Below are 20,887 nucleotides of genomic sequence, written 5' to 3'. Positions count from 1 at the left end.
CTCAAACCATCCACCGGCAGATGGTTCTAATTAACAAAGAGCAAAGAGTGTGAGCTCAGCCGACAGGTGAGACAAAACTTGTAACATGATCAGTCTTTTTGACTGCTGGGCAGTTTAAGATTTCCCGTAATGTGCTTTTTTTAATGCACATTTTAAAGCTTATTGGACCTTATTTTGATGTGTTGCCACCAGATCAGAGATCAATCTGGTCCTGGAAGATAAACCAAGGCAGATGTGTTTGTACGGCACATTTAAGCAACAATGCAATTTAAAGTGCTAAAGTTGCATTGACAAACATGTGCAGTTTGCAATGAGAAGGACAAACAAAAGCATAAACGCAGTCGAATCTAAAAGATTGAAGCAATTAAAAGAAAAGCTTAGAAATACAAGAATTAAAAATCCAGTGCAACATAAACAGTTGCGTTACTTGCTGAAGGCATCAGTAAAAATCCAGCTTGGTTTAAAAAGCTCCAGTAGTTTTTACAGATCGTATTTGGAGCATAAAAGCTAAAAGCAGCTTCTGCATGTTTGCTTCCGACTCAGGGACGGGCGGCAGGTTGAAAGGTCGGGATGGTTTTAGAGTTGAGTGTAAACCATTCACAAATTTGTAGATCAGCAGTAATATCATGAAATCTGTTCTCTGTCGCAGGAAACCAGTGCAAAGACCTGAAAACTGGTGTGACGTGCTCCACTTTCTTGGTGCCTTACAGTAGTCAGGTCGAATAAAGACAAACATGTGGACGCATTAACGTCTCTAAATCCTGCTGGGACATCAGCTCTGTAACGCTCTATATTCCTCAGATGATAATCAGTGACTGCAGTGAGGAGTGACTGCAAAAAAAGGGTTTATTTTGCATTTTTGAACGCAAAATATTTCTTGCAATGTTGAGTTTACACACACTTAATGCACCGATACCTCTAAATAAGGACATCTTTAGAGTCGTTGTGCTGTGAGGATATGATCATACTCATCCAGCACACTCAAGGTCAGTATTTGGTCCCCGAGCTCAAAGGAGTTTAACGCTCCTTCATAAAAGCCAAATCACTAACAACTTATTTCTAAAGGATACATTCAAACTAACGTTACTATTTTGTGTAAGACACAAACATCCGATAGTGGCTTTTAATCTTCTCTTTTCAGTTAAATTCATTCTTCACACCATCAAGCCACAAATGCCAACAGTACCGCAATAACTACAATATCTATCTATCTATCTATCAATCTATCTATCTATCGATCTATCTATCTATCTATCTATCTATCTATCTATCTATCTATCTATCTATCTACCTGTCTATCTATCTATCTATCTGTCTGTCTGTCTGTCTGTCTGTCTGTCTATCTATCTATCTATCTATCTATCTATCTATCTATCTATCTATCTATCTATCTATCTATCTATCTATCTATCTATCTATCTATCTATCTATCTATCTATCTATCTATCTATCTATCTATCTATCTATCTATCTATCTATCTATCTATCTATCTATCTATCTATCTATCTATCTATCTATCTATATGTGCAGTACAAATAAACGTGTATTTGAGTTTAATTGGTGACTATAAATGGGTTTTGGGTTTGGGGCTTCAGAGGAGTTTCATTTGTGAAGCTTGAGGATTTGAAAATAAAAACAAACCTCTTTGTTCCTCATCACTTCCGATAACGTGTCTTAAGAAGTGTCATAAGAAAAGCCTTCAAAATGAGGCATTTTACTTCTGAAGATAATTTCCACTCAGGAAACCGCAGCAGCCATTATGACCACATGTTTTTATAGCAAATTGTGTAAAAGTTCAAGTTTTTTTTCCAGTGTGGGAATTCAACAGGTAGAGCCACATTTTAGTCTTAACTGATTTTAACACACCGTCCTTGAACAAGAGTAAGTAAATTTTATTTGTATAGCGCTTTTCACAGACATGGAGTCACAAAGTGCTTCACAGTAAACAGATAGTAACAGATAAAAACAGATAAGAGAGGAAAAAAACCCATCTTAAAACACAACAAAGGGTGAAATGTACCTGCACACAAAAAGGAAAGTTAGAGCAGATTTGAAAGTAGAGAAATCAAAAGAAGAGGCGCTGTTGTCACTGTGTCACGGGGAGGGAGTGGACAGAGGAATGAAAAAGGAGGAGTTTGGTCCTGCTGGGAGAAGTGAAAGTGAAATGAAGCTCAGGAGTATTTAAAGAGGAAGTTTGGAGTGTCAAGAGTGTCGGTGAAGACTTGGAGAGGACCGGGGAGGAGGATGAGCTCCTCGGAGACGCTGGTGAGCTCCTTTTCATGCTGGATTTCAACCCTCACCCTCACTCTTTTACCTTCACGGCTCCTTTCTCTTTCTTCTCTCTGGATTGTTTGTGCCTCACAGTGGCCTGGTCTCACCCCTCTTTACCTTTGTCCTCACTTTGTTTTCATAGAATCCTGTTTGACCTTACATGACTCACACTGCTTGTGTTTATTCTTTCATTTCAAACAAATCATCAGTATGCTGATGCTTGTTCTGTTAAAATCTATTTATTTCCTCAACAGGCTCCTGAACAACAACTATTTCTTTCTGTTAAGGTTGTTAAAACTAGCAATCTTATTCTAAACTATAATTTAAGCTCAACAGGAAGTGTCCTACGATGTAAATCTCTTCCTTAAAAGTGCTTCACCGCCCCCAGACTCCTTCCTTTAATGGCTCAGTTAACCCTTCCTCTTCGGGCTCATGACCTCCTGTGCCCCTTCGCCCGCTTTCTTTCTCGTTCGGCCTTGCTGCAGATAACTCACAACTGGTTTTTCAGGACAGATGACCGATATCACAAGTGCTTTATAGATGCCAGGCAGCACGTGAGAGCTCTCCACTCCTTTCTTTAAGACGTAAAGACCGAAACATGATGAAAGCTTCATGCTTAACCCGAGAGGGACAGTCGGGTCGAAACTGTCCCCGCCGCCACCTGATCATGCAAAGCATCAAGATTCAAAGCGTCTTAATCTTCCGTCCTCTCTCAAAACTCAGACAGGCAAGTCCCAGACACGACTCCTGGAGATAAAGCCAGATAAAAAAAAGGAGATTTTATCGTGTTGAATGTCTGTGTAGAGCTCAGATTTAAGAACTAACCCTGCCCTGTTTTCAGTGATTCCGCCGTATATAAAAAAAAACAAAACCCTCCTCGCTGTTTCACTTCCAGGAGACGTTCACATCTGTGATTTACAGCTGGATGAGCGGAAGGGTTGGCCTTTTATTTTCCACTATAAAACGGTGAACTTTGATATCTCAGGCTTCAAATCAAAAAAAAAAAAGGTCGGAGTTGGTGAAAACAGGTGAACGGCGATAAACAAATGATTCAAAGACAAAAGGAAGAAAGTCTCTCCAGCACTGCTTTCATTTGTGAGCAAACTGTACATTTCCCAGCCTTTTTTAATCTGCAGCGTGAGCAGCTGAGAGTCAGTTACTCTACATAAAGTTACAATTTCACATAAAAATTCCTTTGAATAATTAAAGATTACAGCCTATATTCATCACGTGAACCATAAACCGGAGTAAGACATTGCATGTACGTACATTCCTGTAATTGCGTGTCATTTTTGGTCTGTTTTCCCCCGCCCCCTTGTTTTTACTGTGTACCTCCACAAAATGATTATTTAAACATTTTGGTCTGCATCAGTAAGTTTATTTTTTTATGAGAGAAACTCCTGCTGTATTTCTACATTTATTCACTGAATTCATGCGCTTTGGAAAGCAACTAATACTTTTAATACTACTTTAGTCATATTTTATTTTATTTTTTACCTGAAGTAGTTTTTCTTATGAAACAAAGCAGCATTTGTACTTGAAAACAAACTTCCAGGACTCTCTTCACCTCTGTGTGTCGGTGATCCACATCGAAACAAATCCACACTGAAAATGAAACTGGAGTAAGATGAGGGAAGTTACTGAACCAACAGAGAATAGATCCGACTTTATCAGCGGAAACGAGGCTGATTTCTCACTATCAAATCAAATGAACTCTTCTTGCGTCTCTGCGATTTATTGTACATGTGACTCAAACATATTGGGACGTACGGTAAACTTTCCCTTCTCTCTGTGAGCCTGTCACCTGTAAACAGCCTTTTTTGCCTTTTCGTTTCAGTCTTTCCAGCCGGGCCGGCCCACCTACCTGAGTACCCGCCCTCCATTTTGTGGGTGGGATTGTAACGGAACCCATAATGCAGCTGTGATTCGTGAGCCCCAGCTGGTTATGGGGTCCGTTTCCATCCCACAGTGCACAGGACTTCCTGAGGTTGTGGTCGGATTGAGGAACGTTTGTGATGCGAGAGGTTCCGGCCTCCTTCCTGCCACAGATCACTTATCATATTCCTGCATCTCTCAACGGCAGGTTTGTCTGAGCACGGGACAAAAACAACCAACTGTGAAGAGAAAAATCCAAACGTTAAGCTCCAAAAAACTGCCAGATTCACAATATACTTTAGTCATTTTTGTGACTTTGATATCTAAAGTTATATGAAACCTTAAGAAGGGGCACTTCGATGAACATCAGGTGGCAGTGTTGAGTCACTTTGGTGTCGGTTTCTCTGAGTTTTGACTCTTTGGTTCTTCTTCGCTGGTCCAGATTGTGTCCAATGGGTAAATGTTGACAATCTCTAATAGAGTAAACTTCACCACAGTGTAGCAACTGAGAGATAAGTTACGTTTTCCTCCAACTGCTGTTTTCAGTGCCTCAATACACCATCTAGAGGAGCAAACTGGTACTGCAAGGGGAAAATAGGTGGCTAACGTGTAATTCAGTTATTTGTAGGGGATCAATTTAAGCTAAAATATTGTACCATATATTAAAACTAATCATCTTTATAAATTGCCTGATATTTTCTCTATCACTGACCATTTTTGAATAACAAAAAAAGTAAAAACTGTAGGGTTGACGAGTTTATGCTTTATTAGCTTCAAGGCAGATCTTTTCGTTTATCCATACACTCGAATAACGGTTGTAAAATAATCTATAAAGTAAATGTTGAGGGATACAATTGTGTCAGTAAAGGATACACTATTATCTGGCATGTTTCATTGTCAGAAAAAATGAAACTGTTTGCATTACAATTGCAGTTGTGAATTGCCCTGTGTTTGAATGGTGCTCTATAAATTTGCCTTCCAAGAACTAATTTAGCTCATAGTATTTTAGGTGATACCTATATACTAATTGTATAGCTAAATTGTAAACTATGATGATATATGACCAGATGTAGTTTTAGGTTTTTTGAGCCGGTGTAAAACCTTTTATAGTGTGTTCTCACAGTAAAAAGAAATGTAAATATACTGATGCTAATCTACTATTTCTGGAGGTTTCTGCTGCTCCCATAAACAGTTTTCTTAGAATATCTGATATGGAACAAAGAACAACTTTTGCTGAGGGTGTTTTTACATGTCAGAATGACAGATTAAATTTTTTTTTTTCATATATAGCTTCTATAGTTTAAAGAAAAAAAACTTTATTGTTCTATAAAACGAACAAAAACTCTGAGGACAGTACAATAAAAAATTAAATACACTACTCAGCTACCTGAGTCACAAACTTGTGAAGCTCCAAAGAAATCCAGTTTTGTTTCTATAAAATCAAAAGAGAAAGTGAATCTACGATAAAAGTCGGTTTGATAATGTGGTTCTGTCTCTGGGTTTCCATACAGTCTGATGCCGAAGGTGTTTTTTCTTCAATGACACGTTTTCTCCCGGATTGCTAAACACGTCAATCGCAACCGGGAATTTCGTGTCAGACAAGAATCCCACCAGTGCCTGTCGGTCAGACTTGAGCATCATTCGGTTTCGTGAGTGTGTTGCTCTAATGCTGTAAATGGATCCTTCTAATAAAGCTCACATTTCAAACTTCGCCGGTTGCTGCATGTTCTTCTTGTGCAAGCCTTCGCTGTTGCTCAGGAGAGGTGATACAAATCAGCTTCTCGTCACACGCCACCGAGCGGCAGCGGTCACGCGTGGCTTCAGTGTATTTTTTACCTCCATATCCTCACGTACTGAAGTTTCATTTTAGGAAAAAATCTGTTTCGACATATTCATAAAAAAAGACAAAGCAAAAAAGTTGCCAGTGCGATTGGTTCTGCTTTTTGTGGGAGGGTTTGGTTTACTGTCTGCTGACTCAGCAGCCTTCTAAAATCTACTGAACTCAAACTTCCAGCCTCTCATCAGAAGATCTTATTAAGTAGAGACTGTGTTCACTCTTGGCTCCAGCCTGTATAGAAGACGGACGGATGGATGATGGGACGAAAACAAGAAATAAATTAACTCAAGCTGTGACAGAGCGTTAACCACAACACCTCAATGAAGTCCCTATATTAACTCTTATTATACATTTTAGAGGCGCTCATTGAATTTTTCGACGGTAAAAATATTTTTTTTACTTCAATGTTCTACACATTACTGCGATTTAAACTGGACTTGAGTGGTCTTTGATGGATTTTCCACCTTCCAGACCATAGGACCAAACCGTCAGTGTGAATTAAGGAAAATTAACCAGAATCAGCACATAGTGGTGGTCTCATCTCCAACTGAACATGAGCTCTATTACAGAGAATAAAAAAAGCAACTTCTGATTTAACTGTTTTAGTCATGCATGTATTGTTGTCAAGTTGCAGCACTTTGCTGAAGAGAGATAGATTTTCTCCCCGTGGATGTGGGTCTAAATTAACATTATTGTTCCTCTCTGAACATTACTGACAGCTATAGATCATCATGTCCTTTCACCTCCTCAGACACACTGACTCCCGGTGTTCATGAAGCACACTGACGAGTGATAATTAAAATCATAGATTGCCTCGAGGAGAAGCATTTATAGTGAGATCTGGGAGTTCCAACCTACATGGATTGAATTTGCTTTTTGCATAGCCTAAAGCAGTGGCGGACCTGGCTGGTTTTCCGCCCTGGGCAGCTGCCCACTTCACCCACAGCAAAACTGGCCTGGAAATGCAGTTGCAAAAATCTGTTTTATTGTTAAAGAGAATATCACACATACTTGAAAATATAGTACTTTCTTAGAAAACTCATGTTTTATTTGCATTTCAAGAACATCAAAATGAGAACATTTCCCCTTACATGCCTGTATACCGTACCACCACTCCTCCTATGAACATCAAGTGTTTATATTGTGGGTCCTGACCAATTCCATGTGAGGATGAAGACGGTAATGAAATAGTTTGTGTGTTTTGTGGAATTGAAGATTTCAAATAAAATGTCCATACATTTTTTTAGACAAACTAAATCTGGTTTCTCTGATAAGATGTGATGCACCAGATGAACTGACTTCACTGTAAAAGAGATTTAAACTGATAATACAAAGCGACGCAGCGGTAACCATTTAGAAAATATGACCGAGCTGTTTTGTTATTCGTCGTTGGGAATGTAGCGACTGAGGACGGAGGAAGAACAGGCAGACTTCAGCTGAACGCAGCTCTTCACAGAAAGAGAAAAAACATCATGACAATCCTACAGACACCCTATCATTCGTTACTTTTATTCAACAGATCTGTTGGTATATTATATACTGAAATAACACAAAGATATCAACAGCAGATTCAGTGTGGAATATTAATGTTTCAGGAAACAAAATGATGTATGCATTTAGCACTGCTGTAGGTATCTGCTCAGTAAAAAAAAAGTGAAAAGGCCTGTAGAGTGAATAAGACCTGGTTTTAAAGCTGGACCTGCACCGAGCAGAGCCGAGGGCTAAAGCCAGTGGATCACTTCACGTTGTAAAAACAAAGGAATGAGGAATTAGGCTCTAGTCAGCTGGTGGAGGAGAGAGGCCAACGTGTTCCCTTTACCTGAACAATTCTGCCAGGAGTTGTCCGTCACTCATGCAGGAGGAGTCCGTCAGCGGCCTGCAGGCCCGTAAGATGAAGGGAGGCTAGAGGACAGAATTGTCTCCATGAGCTCGACTTGTCTCTCATGGTTTTCCAGGCTGAACCTGTCATGCCTGTCTGCGTGCTGACTCAATATACACTTCTGCGTCTCCTTCTCGTGGCCCATCAGCCTCTGCCGACGGGCGTCCTCCTGCGCCTGCGTGGCGGCGTCCATCTCTCTGGCCGATCACTGTCGCTTTCCTTATTCTCGATGGAATTGTGTACACTGGAAACCAAAGATACGGCGCAGACGGTCAGTAGCAAATCATCTAAAGGTAAGTGGGCTGGTTCACTGGTTGATTGTAAATGTTAAAGATACAAATTTAACACATTTAGATACGCTGTCCAATTGTTTGAGCTTTTGACCACCGAAATGTGTAGTATGTAAAAATGACTGTACCATTATGTTGGAACTGATTGTTGACTTCCACCTGCACAGGTAAATAGAATGTCAGTGGGGAGGAATCCCCCCGTGATGCCTAGAAACACTTTCCAAAGCATCATGATGCTTTTTATGGAGGCAGTTCTGCAACATGTGCATGCACGTAGTGGAGTTCACGGTCTGTAGGCGATCTGATGGGCTCTGCTGCTCCTTTTCACCCCCAGTCTTCACACTGAAAACTGTAGTCCACATGGTCCCACTGGCCTACCACGACCTCCTGATGCTCCTCGCCGCTGCTGTGTGTTGAAGGAGGAGGCGGGGGTCTCCGAGTTCTTCACCTCAAGAGTTTTATCCTGTAGAAGCGCTTTGAGATGGCTGTGTTGTAATTGGTCCTATATATACAAAATTTATTGAATTATAATGATTATAGATTTTTATTTTGGAGTAATCCTTTAAACAAAAGTATGAGATGAGGTGTCAGAACAACTTTGTCACTTTTGAATTGATCATAATAGCTCTCTAACTAGCTCTTCAATATGACAATGCTTTGTATCATGAACATTTACCTTCATCAACACTAATGAGACCAGATAAATATGTTGAGGAGCTTTTATAAATAAAGTATTTCCCATGTATTGATCAGGCTGTCGTTCATTACATTGGACACTGGGGGGCGCCATATTGGTCCAACACAAAAATTCATCCGGTAAGAAAGACGGGCAGCATTTTTTTTCAGTTCCTCCCTGGAAAACCAGCCAATGCAGCCTCCCCATCACAGAGCCCATATCCAACATCGACCACCGCACGGCTGGACAGCCGCCACCGAACCAAACCCCGGATCAGAACCACCGGAACGCCGCGCTTCAGCCGCTGATATGTGCAGGGAGTGACCGCGCTGTGGCCTCGGTACTGCGGGTAAAGCGAGCTCACCTGTCCGCGGTGTGTCAGCTGAGGAGGAGGAGGAGATGGAAAACATCGAGGAGCTCTCGCCGCTCCGCATTACCCCCACCGTCCGGGCGCTGAGCTCTGCGCTGCGGGGCAAGCGTGAGGATGTTCCTGGGGTGCGAGTCTTCCCCGAGCCGGAGAAGCTTTGGTTCAAGGAGAGCAGCGCTAAAAACCTGCGGAACAGGGACTTCTTGTCGCCCACCACGATGCTCAACACGCTGTACGCGGACGGACAGGTGGGTCTGGGACGGCACCTGTCGGGGTTTCCCATCGCGTTATTATCTAAATACACATTTCTAATCGCTTAATTCTCTAATATTTTACGCTAACATTAAGCTAACTATTATTTATTTTCCAAATAATCAGAGGCACGATGGATATAAGACGGTAACAACGCCGTTAATTACACCAAGTTTATTCTTCCGCCAAGCACCATAGACCCTCCCGTGTATCTCATGTTTATAATTTTGATAGCGCAGTAATACCACCGCAATAAAAGTGTGAAGGTGTTTTGGATCGTGATTCGTCCAACTATCTGCTATATAAATCCTTAGTTATCTGTTCACATGTGTCACACAACGTTTAATAAGAGGACTGAGCTAATCCCTCAGCATGAACACATTTGGACACACTTTGCTTTATCGTGATCGACCAGACACCAACAGCCTGCAGCAGTAATTATTAACCCATGAGTGGTACATGCAATATGGGTCAGAGTCTCTCACGCACAGCTGCAAAAGAAGAAGAAGTCGCCAATCAAAGTTCAGTCCTGTGTCCTGTGATTCAGTCCTAGAAATATAATGTTGTGGGGACACTGTTGCAGTCCACAGAGTTCTGTGTGCATCATTGTGCGGGAGGATGCCTTTGCATGCAGGATGAAGATACATTGTCACAGTGGGAGTGTGTTATCTGGATTTCTGAAGCAGACCTGTGCATGCATGGGCTTCATATAACATCTGTACGAGGTTCATTCATTCATTCATTTCCGGGTCGCGGGGGTGACAGTCTGAGAACAGCCACCCAGGTCAAAATGCACCGATTAAGAACCTTCCTGCAGGTGGTGAGAATGTCTCTGTGTTTTTTCCCTGGGATGGACTGGCAGTCTATCTCGGTCTTCACTCCTGACCCTGTTAAGGCTGATACACACTGCAATTTTTGGCCTTCCCAGATGAAAGATGACAATCGTGAGAGAGGCAAGGTGATATCTTTGGTCTGTGCTCTAAATCGGTGGTCCTATGTTACGCTGTCGGACAGGTTCAAGGACATGTCATGGTTTTGACCGAAGACAGCCTTCGATACATTTCTGACAACGTCAGAAATTCGAGCTGATCAGGACTGCTTCTGCGACCGAGGTCACCTAACCAACCAATAGAAACGCAGTACGATATGACATATTGATCAGCACGATACTGGCGCTACACCCAAATAGATGCTTCGCAGCTGCAATGACAAACCACATAAGTATTTAGGATCTACACAAAACCTCTTTTTTGGTGAATGGGAGGTGCAGACCAATCACGTTTTATTCTTACACAATCACGTCGACTCCCATGCATTGTTATGATTTAACTTACATTTTTATCATGCAATCTGCACACAACAAACTTTAAGATGTGCCCAAAGTTTATTAGATGCATTTCATATCGAGTGGCTCGCTGAGAACTTATAAAATTGTTAAAATCACAGTGGGTCGTGGGCATTAGACTATAAAAGATGGACACCTGGCTTCAACTTTTACTTCTGTCCCGTTTTTCTTCTCTCACATTAATGAAGTTATGGATGCACAAAGAGACCAGCTTTCTAAATGTCACTGTTCCATTAGTTTGTTTGAAATTAGTTTAAATGGCGAATAGATCTACAGCCATCCAAAATGTAACTTACTTTAAAGATATGAAAAGTACAGAGAGTGTGTGAAAAAGACTTGACAACAGTTTAAGTAAAATATATGTTGTGCTTTGTGACTCCCCACTTCATGGCACACAAAATTTTCAGTCCTCCATTTTCTTTGCTCTGCACGCACTCATTTGTTGAGTCTGTGATGGTCGTGTCCACCCAGGTCCCTCCAGCAGTCATGTCCAGAGTCCTGTCCCTCCGCGGCAGTGGGGTTCTCCCCGTCGCTGGTGGGGAGGTGATGGGTGAGGGCCTGAGGGTGCGTGTGGACCGGGCCGCAGCGTTCAGGACCGTGCTGGCCGGTGGAGCCATGGAGTACCTGAAGCCTTCAAGTCAGAAGCAGGGCTGTGTGGTGATCAACTGCCCCGCACTGCACCCAAAACCCACCACACCCACTCCTGACATGCTGAGTTTGGGGCAGCTGAGGACTGTACTGTTGGCTGACCACATGGGGGCACTGCTGAGAAGACAGGGGTGAGTGAGTCTGTGGGTCGAGGTCAGCATATCAGAAAGAGGTTGTGGTTAGATAATTGAAGAAATTACTGTGTTGATGATGAGAATCTCCTTTGCTGCTCAGATTTGCGGTATCCTACTGCCCCATACTTCCTGAAGACAGTAACATCATCGCCTTCCTTCGAGCCCTCGGCATCGATTGGCCGACAGGTCCAGCAGACCGGACCAATGAGGAGCTGGAGGACAAGATACAGGAGGCGCTCAAGGGCTCACCGTACAGAGAGAAGGAAACGGAGAGAGGCCGGAGGGCCAGCGGAGGCGGAGGGAGGAAAGCTGAGGAGGGAGAGGATGAAGGAGCGCTAAGGATCAACCTGAAACGAGTTTTCCAAGAGGAGGGGTTGCTGGGATACGACCCCAGCCTGGGTACCTGCACAGGTGAGTGGAGCAAGCAGTCATTTGATGTTTGACTTTGTGAATGCAGCGCCGGTAATCTTTAGCTGACGTTAGTGGCTTTCTTTGGAGGGGTGAATTCTTGTGAACCAGCAGTGTTGTGACAGTCAGTGAATGACGACCCACAAACAAACATTTTGTGTGCATTTAGTAATTTCAGGGTATTCCTTCCAGTGATTGTTTTTATTCTAGATGCTAAACTATATCAGCAATATGCCCTTTAAGTATGATTAAGTATTTGATTAAGTACTGACGCCTCCTAAGTCTGATCTTTTGATTTTTCACAGGACATGCAAAATTTACCAATAAAGTGAGCGAGTTTCAACACTATGACAAGGTTCACTATGAGATTCAGGACTCTGAAGACTGAAACACTTTCTTTTTGTACATTTATAATAGTGTTTAATAATCCATGAAAAAACAAACATCTCATTGGCTTTATTTGTTTAAGGTTCAAAGCAAAAAAAAAAAAGTTATTCAACTGAGAAAACATTTTAAAAATTGTTGATCTGACCTACATTGACCACCACTGTATTCTTTTTGATAAGTTCACAGAGACAGTGTTTCTCATCTGGCACAACTGGACGAATCCACCGCTGAGTGCACAGTAAGATACACACACATGCATTTAGTTTGCTTTGTTTTTCCATCGTTTCTTGCAAACGTACCCTCAACTGTAACCGACATAATACCTGTCCAACAATCTGACCCCAATCTTAGTCTCAAATTGAAACATCTCCACCAAACAAATGTAAGCATTTTCCATAAAAGGGATTGGTATTGATGACAAGCCTTAAAAGCTGGAGAGCGTGAGCGGTGGCGATTGTTTGATACATTTGACAAATTGGATCATTATTGTTATTCTGATGATGCCCCGGTGCAAAAAGTTATAGTAATAAGGCTATATAAAAGTTGAAATTCTTCTTTAAAATAGTTTTTATCTTTCCTTTATCTTATATTGAAAGCAGCTGTTTGTCTCCATGTTCTGATTTGCTGCATTAATTAGAAATAAAGAGGTGTTGCGCCTTGTTAGGATGAGATTAAGTGCCTATTATAGTGCTGCTGCCTTGTGCAGTGTGGCTGGAAAACATTTTCAGTAAATAACCTTCACATTAGGATTGAGCATGTCTCCCCTGTGAACTGTCCAGAGCTAATTGGGTAAGTTCCCAGTGTTATATATTGAGGTTGGTGACCGTGGTGGTACTTGGAGAGCTCAACTGTTTGAGGACCTGTCTTCTAAAAATGGGGACAGTTTAAATTCAAATGTCCCCATAACACGCACACGCACACACACACACACACACACACACACACACACTGGACAAACATACTTTGAATTTTCCTCATTAGAAACAACAGAGAGGCGAATCATTGATTTCTGCTTCCTCGCCACTTCTCGTGCAGGTCGCCATGGTTACGGCGTTACATGTGACTTCCTGTCAGGATGAGTTTCGCCAGCAGCAGATCGCGATGCTGTGGAGAGCCAGTGGAGCGACACATACACAGGTTAGCACGCACACACACACACACACACACACACACACACACACACACACACACACACACACACACACACACACACACACACACACACACACACACACACACCGCTGTAGCGTGTCATGCTCCTATCTCTTTTTTTCTTTTTCTTTTTTTTCAATCTGCTCCTGTTTCTCTGTCGGCAGAGACATCTCGTGTGCGGGCCTGTGAAGACGCCGGGCTCTCAGCTCACAGCTGCACAGTACTTGCAGTAAGTCGCATCACTACAACTCTTTTGCTTCTTCTTCTTCTTGACCTCTCTCATCTTTCCACACGGTTTATCCATCTTTCTTTCTCTTCTTCTCCTCCACTGTCACCACTATTCTCTTCTCAACACTTTAACCAGGGCGCACTCTACACACGCAGAGCGAATCAAACTAAAAGACGAACCCTACTAAGTGTTTTCTCCCGGCTGTCGGTGTGAATGAGGCATCTGTTCTTTGTGTTTTTATCCAGGCTGAGAAGAGGTCAGATGAAGGAAGCCTCAGAGATGAAGTATGGAGATCAAGTAGAAGGTGTGTGTGTTTAGAAGGAATGATATGTGTGTGTGCTCTTTGCTTATGACCTAAATAAATGAATAAAATAAAAAAACTGATTGAATGAATTAATTGGAAGAGAAATCTCGTCTTCTGTTGTAGGTCAGACGTGGGATGACATCATCAAGGTCATGACCTCTGCCACGGTTCGATTTGAGCTGCTGTCAACAGTGCACACGAGTCCTGTGAGTCTTTCCATCTCTATGTTTGTATCTGATGACACAAGTCAGGTGTTTTCCCAAGAGCTAATTCTCATTATTGATTAAAGTCTGTATTTTAGGAGCCAAGTCAGATTTGATGACCTGAAACTTTTCCATCCACGCTGTGACTTTGAGAGCATCTGTCTGTTTAGGTGACGCTGGACGTCCAGAGAGAGGGAGGCGTTTCTACCAAAGGGCCCAGAGGGGGCGTGTTTGTGATGTACAACTGTGCAAGGCTGCACACTCTGTTCGACAGCTACCAGAGAGGAGTGGAGAAGGGTGAGAGCTCTGCATGGATTGATTAATTGATCTTTGTGTGGGTGTGTAGCTTTTCTATTTAATCAATCAGACAGTTGCAGCTGATTCAAAAGGCGGCTGCTCGAGTCCTCACAAACACAAACAAACAGAACCACATCAGTGCAGGGGGCCTGTACTATGACACTGGATTTTCTCTTATCGAGATGACTTCAAGGATTAACCCTGGGTTTTCCGTACTACGACGCTCGTTCACTTATCAACGGGATAAATCACCCCGGTAACTTGCTCTGAATGTCTAACCTGCTCCGGACCAGGGGCCTCATTTATAAAGCTTACTGACGCACAAAACGGGCCCTGAAAGATGTGTACGCCACTTCGATAAAAATAAGTGTGCCATTACTACTGAATCAGCAGCACGATGTTCATATGTCATACTTTCATCTTCAAATGATACAGAGCGCTGGACAGAACTGATTGATTATCAAGTGTGTAAAAATCAGTCTAATTTCCGAGCAAACTCATAAATAGCGTGGTGACAGCCGTGAATAAAGCTGCAGTGTGGATGCGCCGGTGTTGTGCAAAAACTGATTCCCGTCCACTGGAGCGCACACTGACTGGCTGTCACCAGGGTCTGCTCTGTCCCAGCTGCTTTTATTAGGATTTACAGCTATAAGGTACAAATATACTAAACTGTATGTACACGGTAACAACTAAAGTGAGTCTCTAGGAAAGTCTCATGCCAAAAAAAACTAAACTGCAATTGAGATGATTTACCAATGGGTTACATGTAAAATAAAGAAATTATAGATTTTATATTGCTTATTTTATTATCATACATACGTGATACAGTTTCGTATATTTTTACGTTATGGCTGTAAATCCTGATAAAAGCCGCTCGCGGTATGATCATGTGCTTGGGATGCACTGCTGCTGCAGACAGACGACCTCCTCCACCCTCCGCCTCCACCTCTGGAGTGACTGAGGATAAAACACAAAGTCCACTGAGCCTTTTTACAAGTCCCTGTTCAAATATTTATTTCACACATTAAATAAACAGCTAATCTTTATTGGTCCGCTGTGTCTCCACCAAAACGTCTCCTTCCTTTCCGACACTCTGACACACACTGGCCGTCACAACCATGGGGACTGTTTTGGGGTCCAGCAGTGTGCTCTGGTGCTGCCCCTATGATGTCACTCTCCTCTGGCCTCCACTTTCACATCAGATTCTTCTTCTCCACCTCTGCAGTCACTGATTTCTCTGTGACTCTCACACTATTTCCAGCAGTGATGATGTGCTGCCGATCGCTTATATTCTCTTTTATTAGTGATTCCACTGCTGTGACACCAAATAATATCATTCTCCTGACCTCCACCTCCTCCATGACTATTTCTCTCTCCATAAAATTCCTTTTCTTCGTCTTTTCTGTCAGGATTTAGCATCAAATGCCAGCGCTGAACAGGCTGAATGAGATGCAAAAATATTGAGGAGGCACTTTGCATTGACCCTTAATGGTAGAAAGTAGGCGTGTTGAGGGCGGGGTCTGAACTGCGGAACCTCCCTGCATGGTAGTTTATCACAGTTCGTAGTACAGGCCTCAGTTCTCAGGTCTTTGCACTGATTGAATAGATTTATAAAGATCACTGCTGGTCTCCAAAGCTCTGACCAATTTCGGTCAGAGCTTCTCTTCTATCAGGGCATCCAGACCTGACAAGTCATCAAAATGTTTTGTTTTAAGTCTGAATTGGTGATGCGACGTAAGAAACACTCAAGCGAAGTGCAGACGTTGGGAAGCAGTCCTCTGTGTTGTTTCCATGAACTCTGATTGGATCAAAACAGCTGGAATGAATTGTGATGGTTCATGCAGTTTTTGTTTTTGACAGGTCTTTACCCAGAAATCCCCGAAGGCTCCCAGCTCGACTTCTCTGCCCTGAAAGAAGAGGTGCTTCTTTTTTACCCTTTGGGTTATTTTTCTCATTTCTAAGTCCTCGGGAGTATTTGCCCGCTGACGCATCACTCTTGTGTTTGTGTTGTGACGGACAGGGCGAGTGGCTCCTGCTCTTTAATTACCTCATCCCATTCGCCGAGCTGCTGGACCAATCAGGACAGGCGCTGGACTGCGAGGGGGGAGGAGCCAGAGTGAACATTAAGACTGAACAGGTGAGAGTTTGTGACGCGGACATTAACTTGTGTGGACTGATCCAACGTGGCAACTCTTCATTTGTGATGGTTTTTCCTCAGATCTGTAAATTCCTGGTGTCTCTCAGTAAAGACTTCAGCTCGTACTACAACAGAGTCCACGTGCTGGGGGTGAGGAGTCATTCATTAAATCATTGGATTTCATTTAAATGCTGTCCTCATTTAAAATAATACTCTTTTAATGAGGTAGGTTAACCCCATTGCTGAACAGTTGATGAATTAATCCTCAGATTGAACAGGACATCTCGTTTATTTTGTCTTTTTCGTGTTAGAATTCTTAGTTTATCAGGTTTTTTTGTGTGATTTCATGCCATTTCATTCAGTAGAGTTACCAAATTAAGAACAAAGTGAAAGTATGTCTTTTGTTTTTAGATGCATGAAATTTCCTAAAGGAAATATGAACCACAATTGACTTTTTCTTTACTGTATTTTGGACCAGAAGGCATTCTAAAGACAAGAGGGATGCACCAGTGCCAACATTTGGACATCTGGTGATCTAAATACTGATAAAAGTTTACAGCACTTTGGCTCCACGTGGTTGTTTTAAAGTTTTTTTTTATAAATAATGGACTGGATATTACACTTTCACCTCTTTGCTCTAAAACAAAACCTTTAGATTTGTAGTGAAGTTAATATGCTTTATAATTTAACTGACCTGGTGATCAAATCAGCCTTAAACTAATAAAAAGGTTTGACACTCTTGATCGACACCCTGTTTTCTTATCTGTTCTTTAAACTCTCACTCCTCCTCCTCACCTGCAACTCTCCTCTTCCTCTCCTTCCAGGAGCCGCTGCCACATCTCTTCAACCAGATGTTTTGTCGTCTGTATCTGCTGCGAGCGCTGAGAGAGCTTTATCACAGCGCTCTGGACTCCCTCAACCTTCCCCCCATCAGACAGCTATAGCCGCCACACAAGTCTACCCCCACCTGCCTCACACACACACACACACGTACACGTATACACACACACACACTCACACACACTTGCCAAATGATGTGTAATCAACTGATTTTCACCCTTTTTGACCATGTTACAGCTAAATCATGACAGTTCACGTTGTTGCTCCCATGTCTCCTCGTCAGTGTGGCTAAACAAACTATAACTGTTTGAATATTTGTAAAATGTCACCCGTCAATCATATTGTGTGATCACTGTAACCCACGGAGGCTGCAACATGTCCTGTCTGATCTGGGATGGGATTTTACTGGAAAATTTGAGCTGTTTGTTGTTGTTAAAGGAGGATTTTGACCTCTTGGGAAAGAGGGTGATTCACTCTCTCTTCATTTGCCAAATAAGAACTTTAATACCACCCAGATCTCTGATTTGATAAGGGGATGCTTCTTTGTTTTTGTTTTTTTTCCAAACAAGATTTAATTCTATTAAATTCATGCAGCTTTGGGATTCTGTAATTTGACACCAACTTCATCACCTTGCTGGATCCTAAAACTGCTCCACAGCTGGATCTAGATGACGACAAGTCAGCGGAGCCTCCAAATTGCCATAAAATATGCCTTTTCTCTGAATTTGTTATGATACACTGGTAAGGATTTTGTTCCATGAAGTGATGACAGATTTTAGGAGTACAAAATGAAGATGGGATGCCTTTTCCTGGTGATGCCCAACTTGAATAATTATTTCTCCCAATTTTAGTTGAACTGAATGCCAAATTACCGTAACTCCAGATCTCCCACTTAAAGGTCCCATATTATACAGTTTTTCAACAATTTCACAAGGGTACCAGAGGCCCACCAACAAAGTATTTTGCACCAAATCCAGCCTTGGTCCTGAATTTCAGCCAGACTAAAAGTCTCTAGTGAGCTCTACTGAGAACAGGCTGTTTCTGTGTCTGTACCTTTAAATGCTGATCAGCTGGGTCAGTCCATGTCTACTCCATGTCTGTTTTCCGGTAGCTTTTTTGAGGAAAAAGAATGGCGCCTGTTCGTAATTAGGGAAGAGCTGCTCTAGCAGTGGGAATGGTTACTTCCTCATGTGACATCATGAAGGGAAAATCTAGGATTCACCTGTACGAGCACACGTTCTCTAAAAGGTGGAACAAGCAAGTGAGAACGATGACAGACTCTTCACCTCATGCACAGGTTATGGGGACACTGTTAGAAAACCATTCTAAAGTGAATTTTTGCATAATATGGGACCTTTAAATTGTATTGCCTTATCAGTATCTCTTCAACTTAATCCCAAAACAGTCTCTCCTATTAAAGTATATGTGAGTGGATGTCACTGCCTAAAGAAAGAAACTGTTTTGAAGAGCTTTGTTCCATTGTTGAATATCCCATTTTATGTATGTTAATATTTATCAATGCCATGATGATATTTATTTGTGTGGTACAAAAAAGAGAATCTGTACAGATTATATGTTCTCCATCTGAGTCCTAATGGCTGCGTTCATGTAACTATTCAGAGACCTTTAACTACCCACAGATATCCTGCTTGACAAATCAGATGTTAGTTTGAATTATATTGGTATTATTGATTAAAACAGTATATTAGCAGCATTTAGGGCTTTGTGCCATACCCAATGATAGGAAATGCATGAAATGGCATGAAAAGTAATATATAAGAGATTTACGCCGGAAATGTTATTTATACATTTGGTGCAAGAGTTAAAAAAAAAAGCCAAAATTGATCCTCCTGTAATTTTATAATGTGCCATAGCTTGTTTTATCTTTCTGTTGTACGTTATTTTCTACATATTGATCGAACAAAATCTGCTTCTTACACAAGACGTCTTACAAACGCCTAACTTTTCACTGCATGCAATATTGTTCAACTCTTGCAAATGTCTGAATTATTATAATTTTTTTTTTTACTTTGTTTGCTCCAGACTGGGAAAAAAAAGGGAAGGAGATGTTTACACTATTTGCAGTACCTGTCGAGTTCACTGCCCTCTGTAACCACCACAGTATTAAAGCAGGGGAAATGCAGAAAACGGGGAGTGTGTTTTCTCTGTTGCAACACTTTGTGTAAAAGTTTCAGTCCGTTCACTAATTTCAGTGTTTCACTTTAAAGTTTTAGGCGTTGAATTTTTTGTGTGTAACAAGACCGGATCAAACCAAAAATCTGCATGTCAAATTGAATATTTCTACACTTGTAATTGTAAAGATGACTCCATTTCCATTGTTGGGTTGTAGTTCAAATGCAATGAGCTGAGAACACATGGATGATAATGAACTGAAACTTGCAACCACTTTGTTCATAGTTCAACAAATATATAACCCAAAGACACAAAATACTCTTCACTCCAAATGACCAGTCAAAGGAATAGGTTGGAACTAGTGGCGTATTTATTCCTATCTATAAATTCTTTCTGCAGAGTTTGTGTATCTTTCTCTCCCCCCTCCCAGGTACTGCAATCACCTTCCATTGTCTAAAAACTGATAAAAAAAACATTGTATGTGTTTGTCTTCTGACGGACCCGTCTGGGATGGAGCCTGCTTTCGCCTGTAACCCTGGACTGGATAAATGGTTTTAGGAAGATGGATGGAGAAGCGGGGGAAGAAACTACAGCACTGAATATAACTGAGCATAAATCCTCATTAGTGACGATTCTGTTTTCCATTTAGTAAGATCAGAATCAGAAAGACCATACAACATAAAGATAAACTCACGTTCACATATTTCCACACGTAACGATAGTAAACCTACAACTACGCGACATGTTACAATTAGAAATATGTCCAATTGACAGGTGGTGGAGATGTATACAGTATTCACATTTGCACATATATTCACAAGCATACAGATGTGTACAGGTGAGAAGGGGATGGGATGAAGGAAACAGATCCTGAGATTTCAAGGAGTTGCTCAGGTTAAATCCAAGGCCAGTGCTCGATGAGAGTCGAGGCTGCATTACTCCACTGATAAATTCCCATTTTCAAGTATGCACATCACATATTTGTATACAAACGAGCATGCGGTTTTACTCTTTGTATTGAGAGTACAAAATCCCAAACAAAACGTTGGAGTACATTTAGCTCCCGTCAGTTGAGAAAGAATCTCTTGTCATTTTTGAATTGATTGGATTTTAACCTTGACATATTTACATGTGAATAAAGTGTTTGTGTTATCCGATTGAAACGTTAGACACGTTTGACAGCTTTTAAACTGAAATCAGAGCTTTTTGTTTGAAACAATAC

At 41.7% G+C, this 20,887-nt stretch overlaps 1 protein-coding gene across 1 annotated transcript; it reads left to right on the top strand.

The window, feature by feature from the left end:
- The first annotated feature begins 8,997 nt into the window (after positions 1–8,997).
- On the top strand, positions 8,998–19,676 carry dalrd3 (DALR anticodon binding domain containing 3). Its single transcript, XM_080470228.1, has 13 exons — positions 8,998–9,444; positions 11,265–11,572; positions 11,676–11,986; positions 12,550–12,608; positions 13,406–13,507; positions 13,687–13,751; positions 13,997–14,055; positions 14,179–14,261; positions 14,429–14,555; positions 16,416–16,474; positions 16,576–16,692; positions 16,774–16,842; positions 17,517–19,676. Exons 1-13 carry the CDS (start codon positions 9,229–9,231, stop codon positions 17,634–17,636), a joined length of 1,695 nt encoding a protein of 564 aa, XP_080326354.1. The 5' UTR covers positions 8,998–9,228; the 3' UTR covers positions 17,637–19,676.
- Positions 19,677–20,887: the final 1,211 nt, after the last annotated feature.

Source organism: Lipophrys pholis, assembly GCF_963383615.2.
Source record: "Lipophrys pholis genome assembly, chromosome: 8".
Taxonomy (NCBI): domain Eukaryota; kingdom Metazoa; phylum Chordata; class Actinopteri; order Blenniiformes; family Blenniidae; genus Lipophrys; species Lipophrys pholis.
The sequence above is the reverse complement of the archived record's forward strand: the minus strand, read 5'-3'. Positions and strand labels throughout refer to the sequence as shown.

Excerpts from the sequence above, each read along its gene's own strand:
- dalrd3 (XM_080470228.1), top strand. The coding sequence starts at position 9,229 with ATGGAAAACATCGAGGAGCTCTCGCCGCTCCGCATTACCCCCACCGTC. Across the intron at positions 11,573-11,675 it reads GCACTGCTGAGAAGACAGGG|ATTTGCGGTATCCTACTGCC; the intron begins GTGAGTGAGTCT and ends TTTGCTGCTCAG. Across the intron at positions 12,609-13,405 it reads AATCCACCGCTGAGTGCACA|GTCGCCATGGTTACGGCGTT; the intron begins GTAAGATACACA and ends CTTCTCGTGCAG.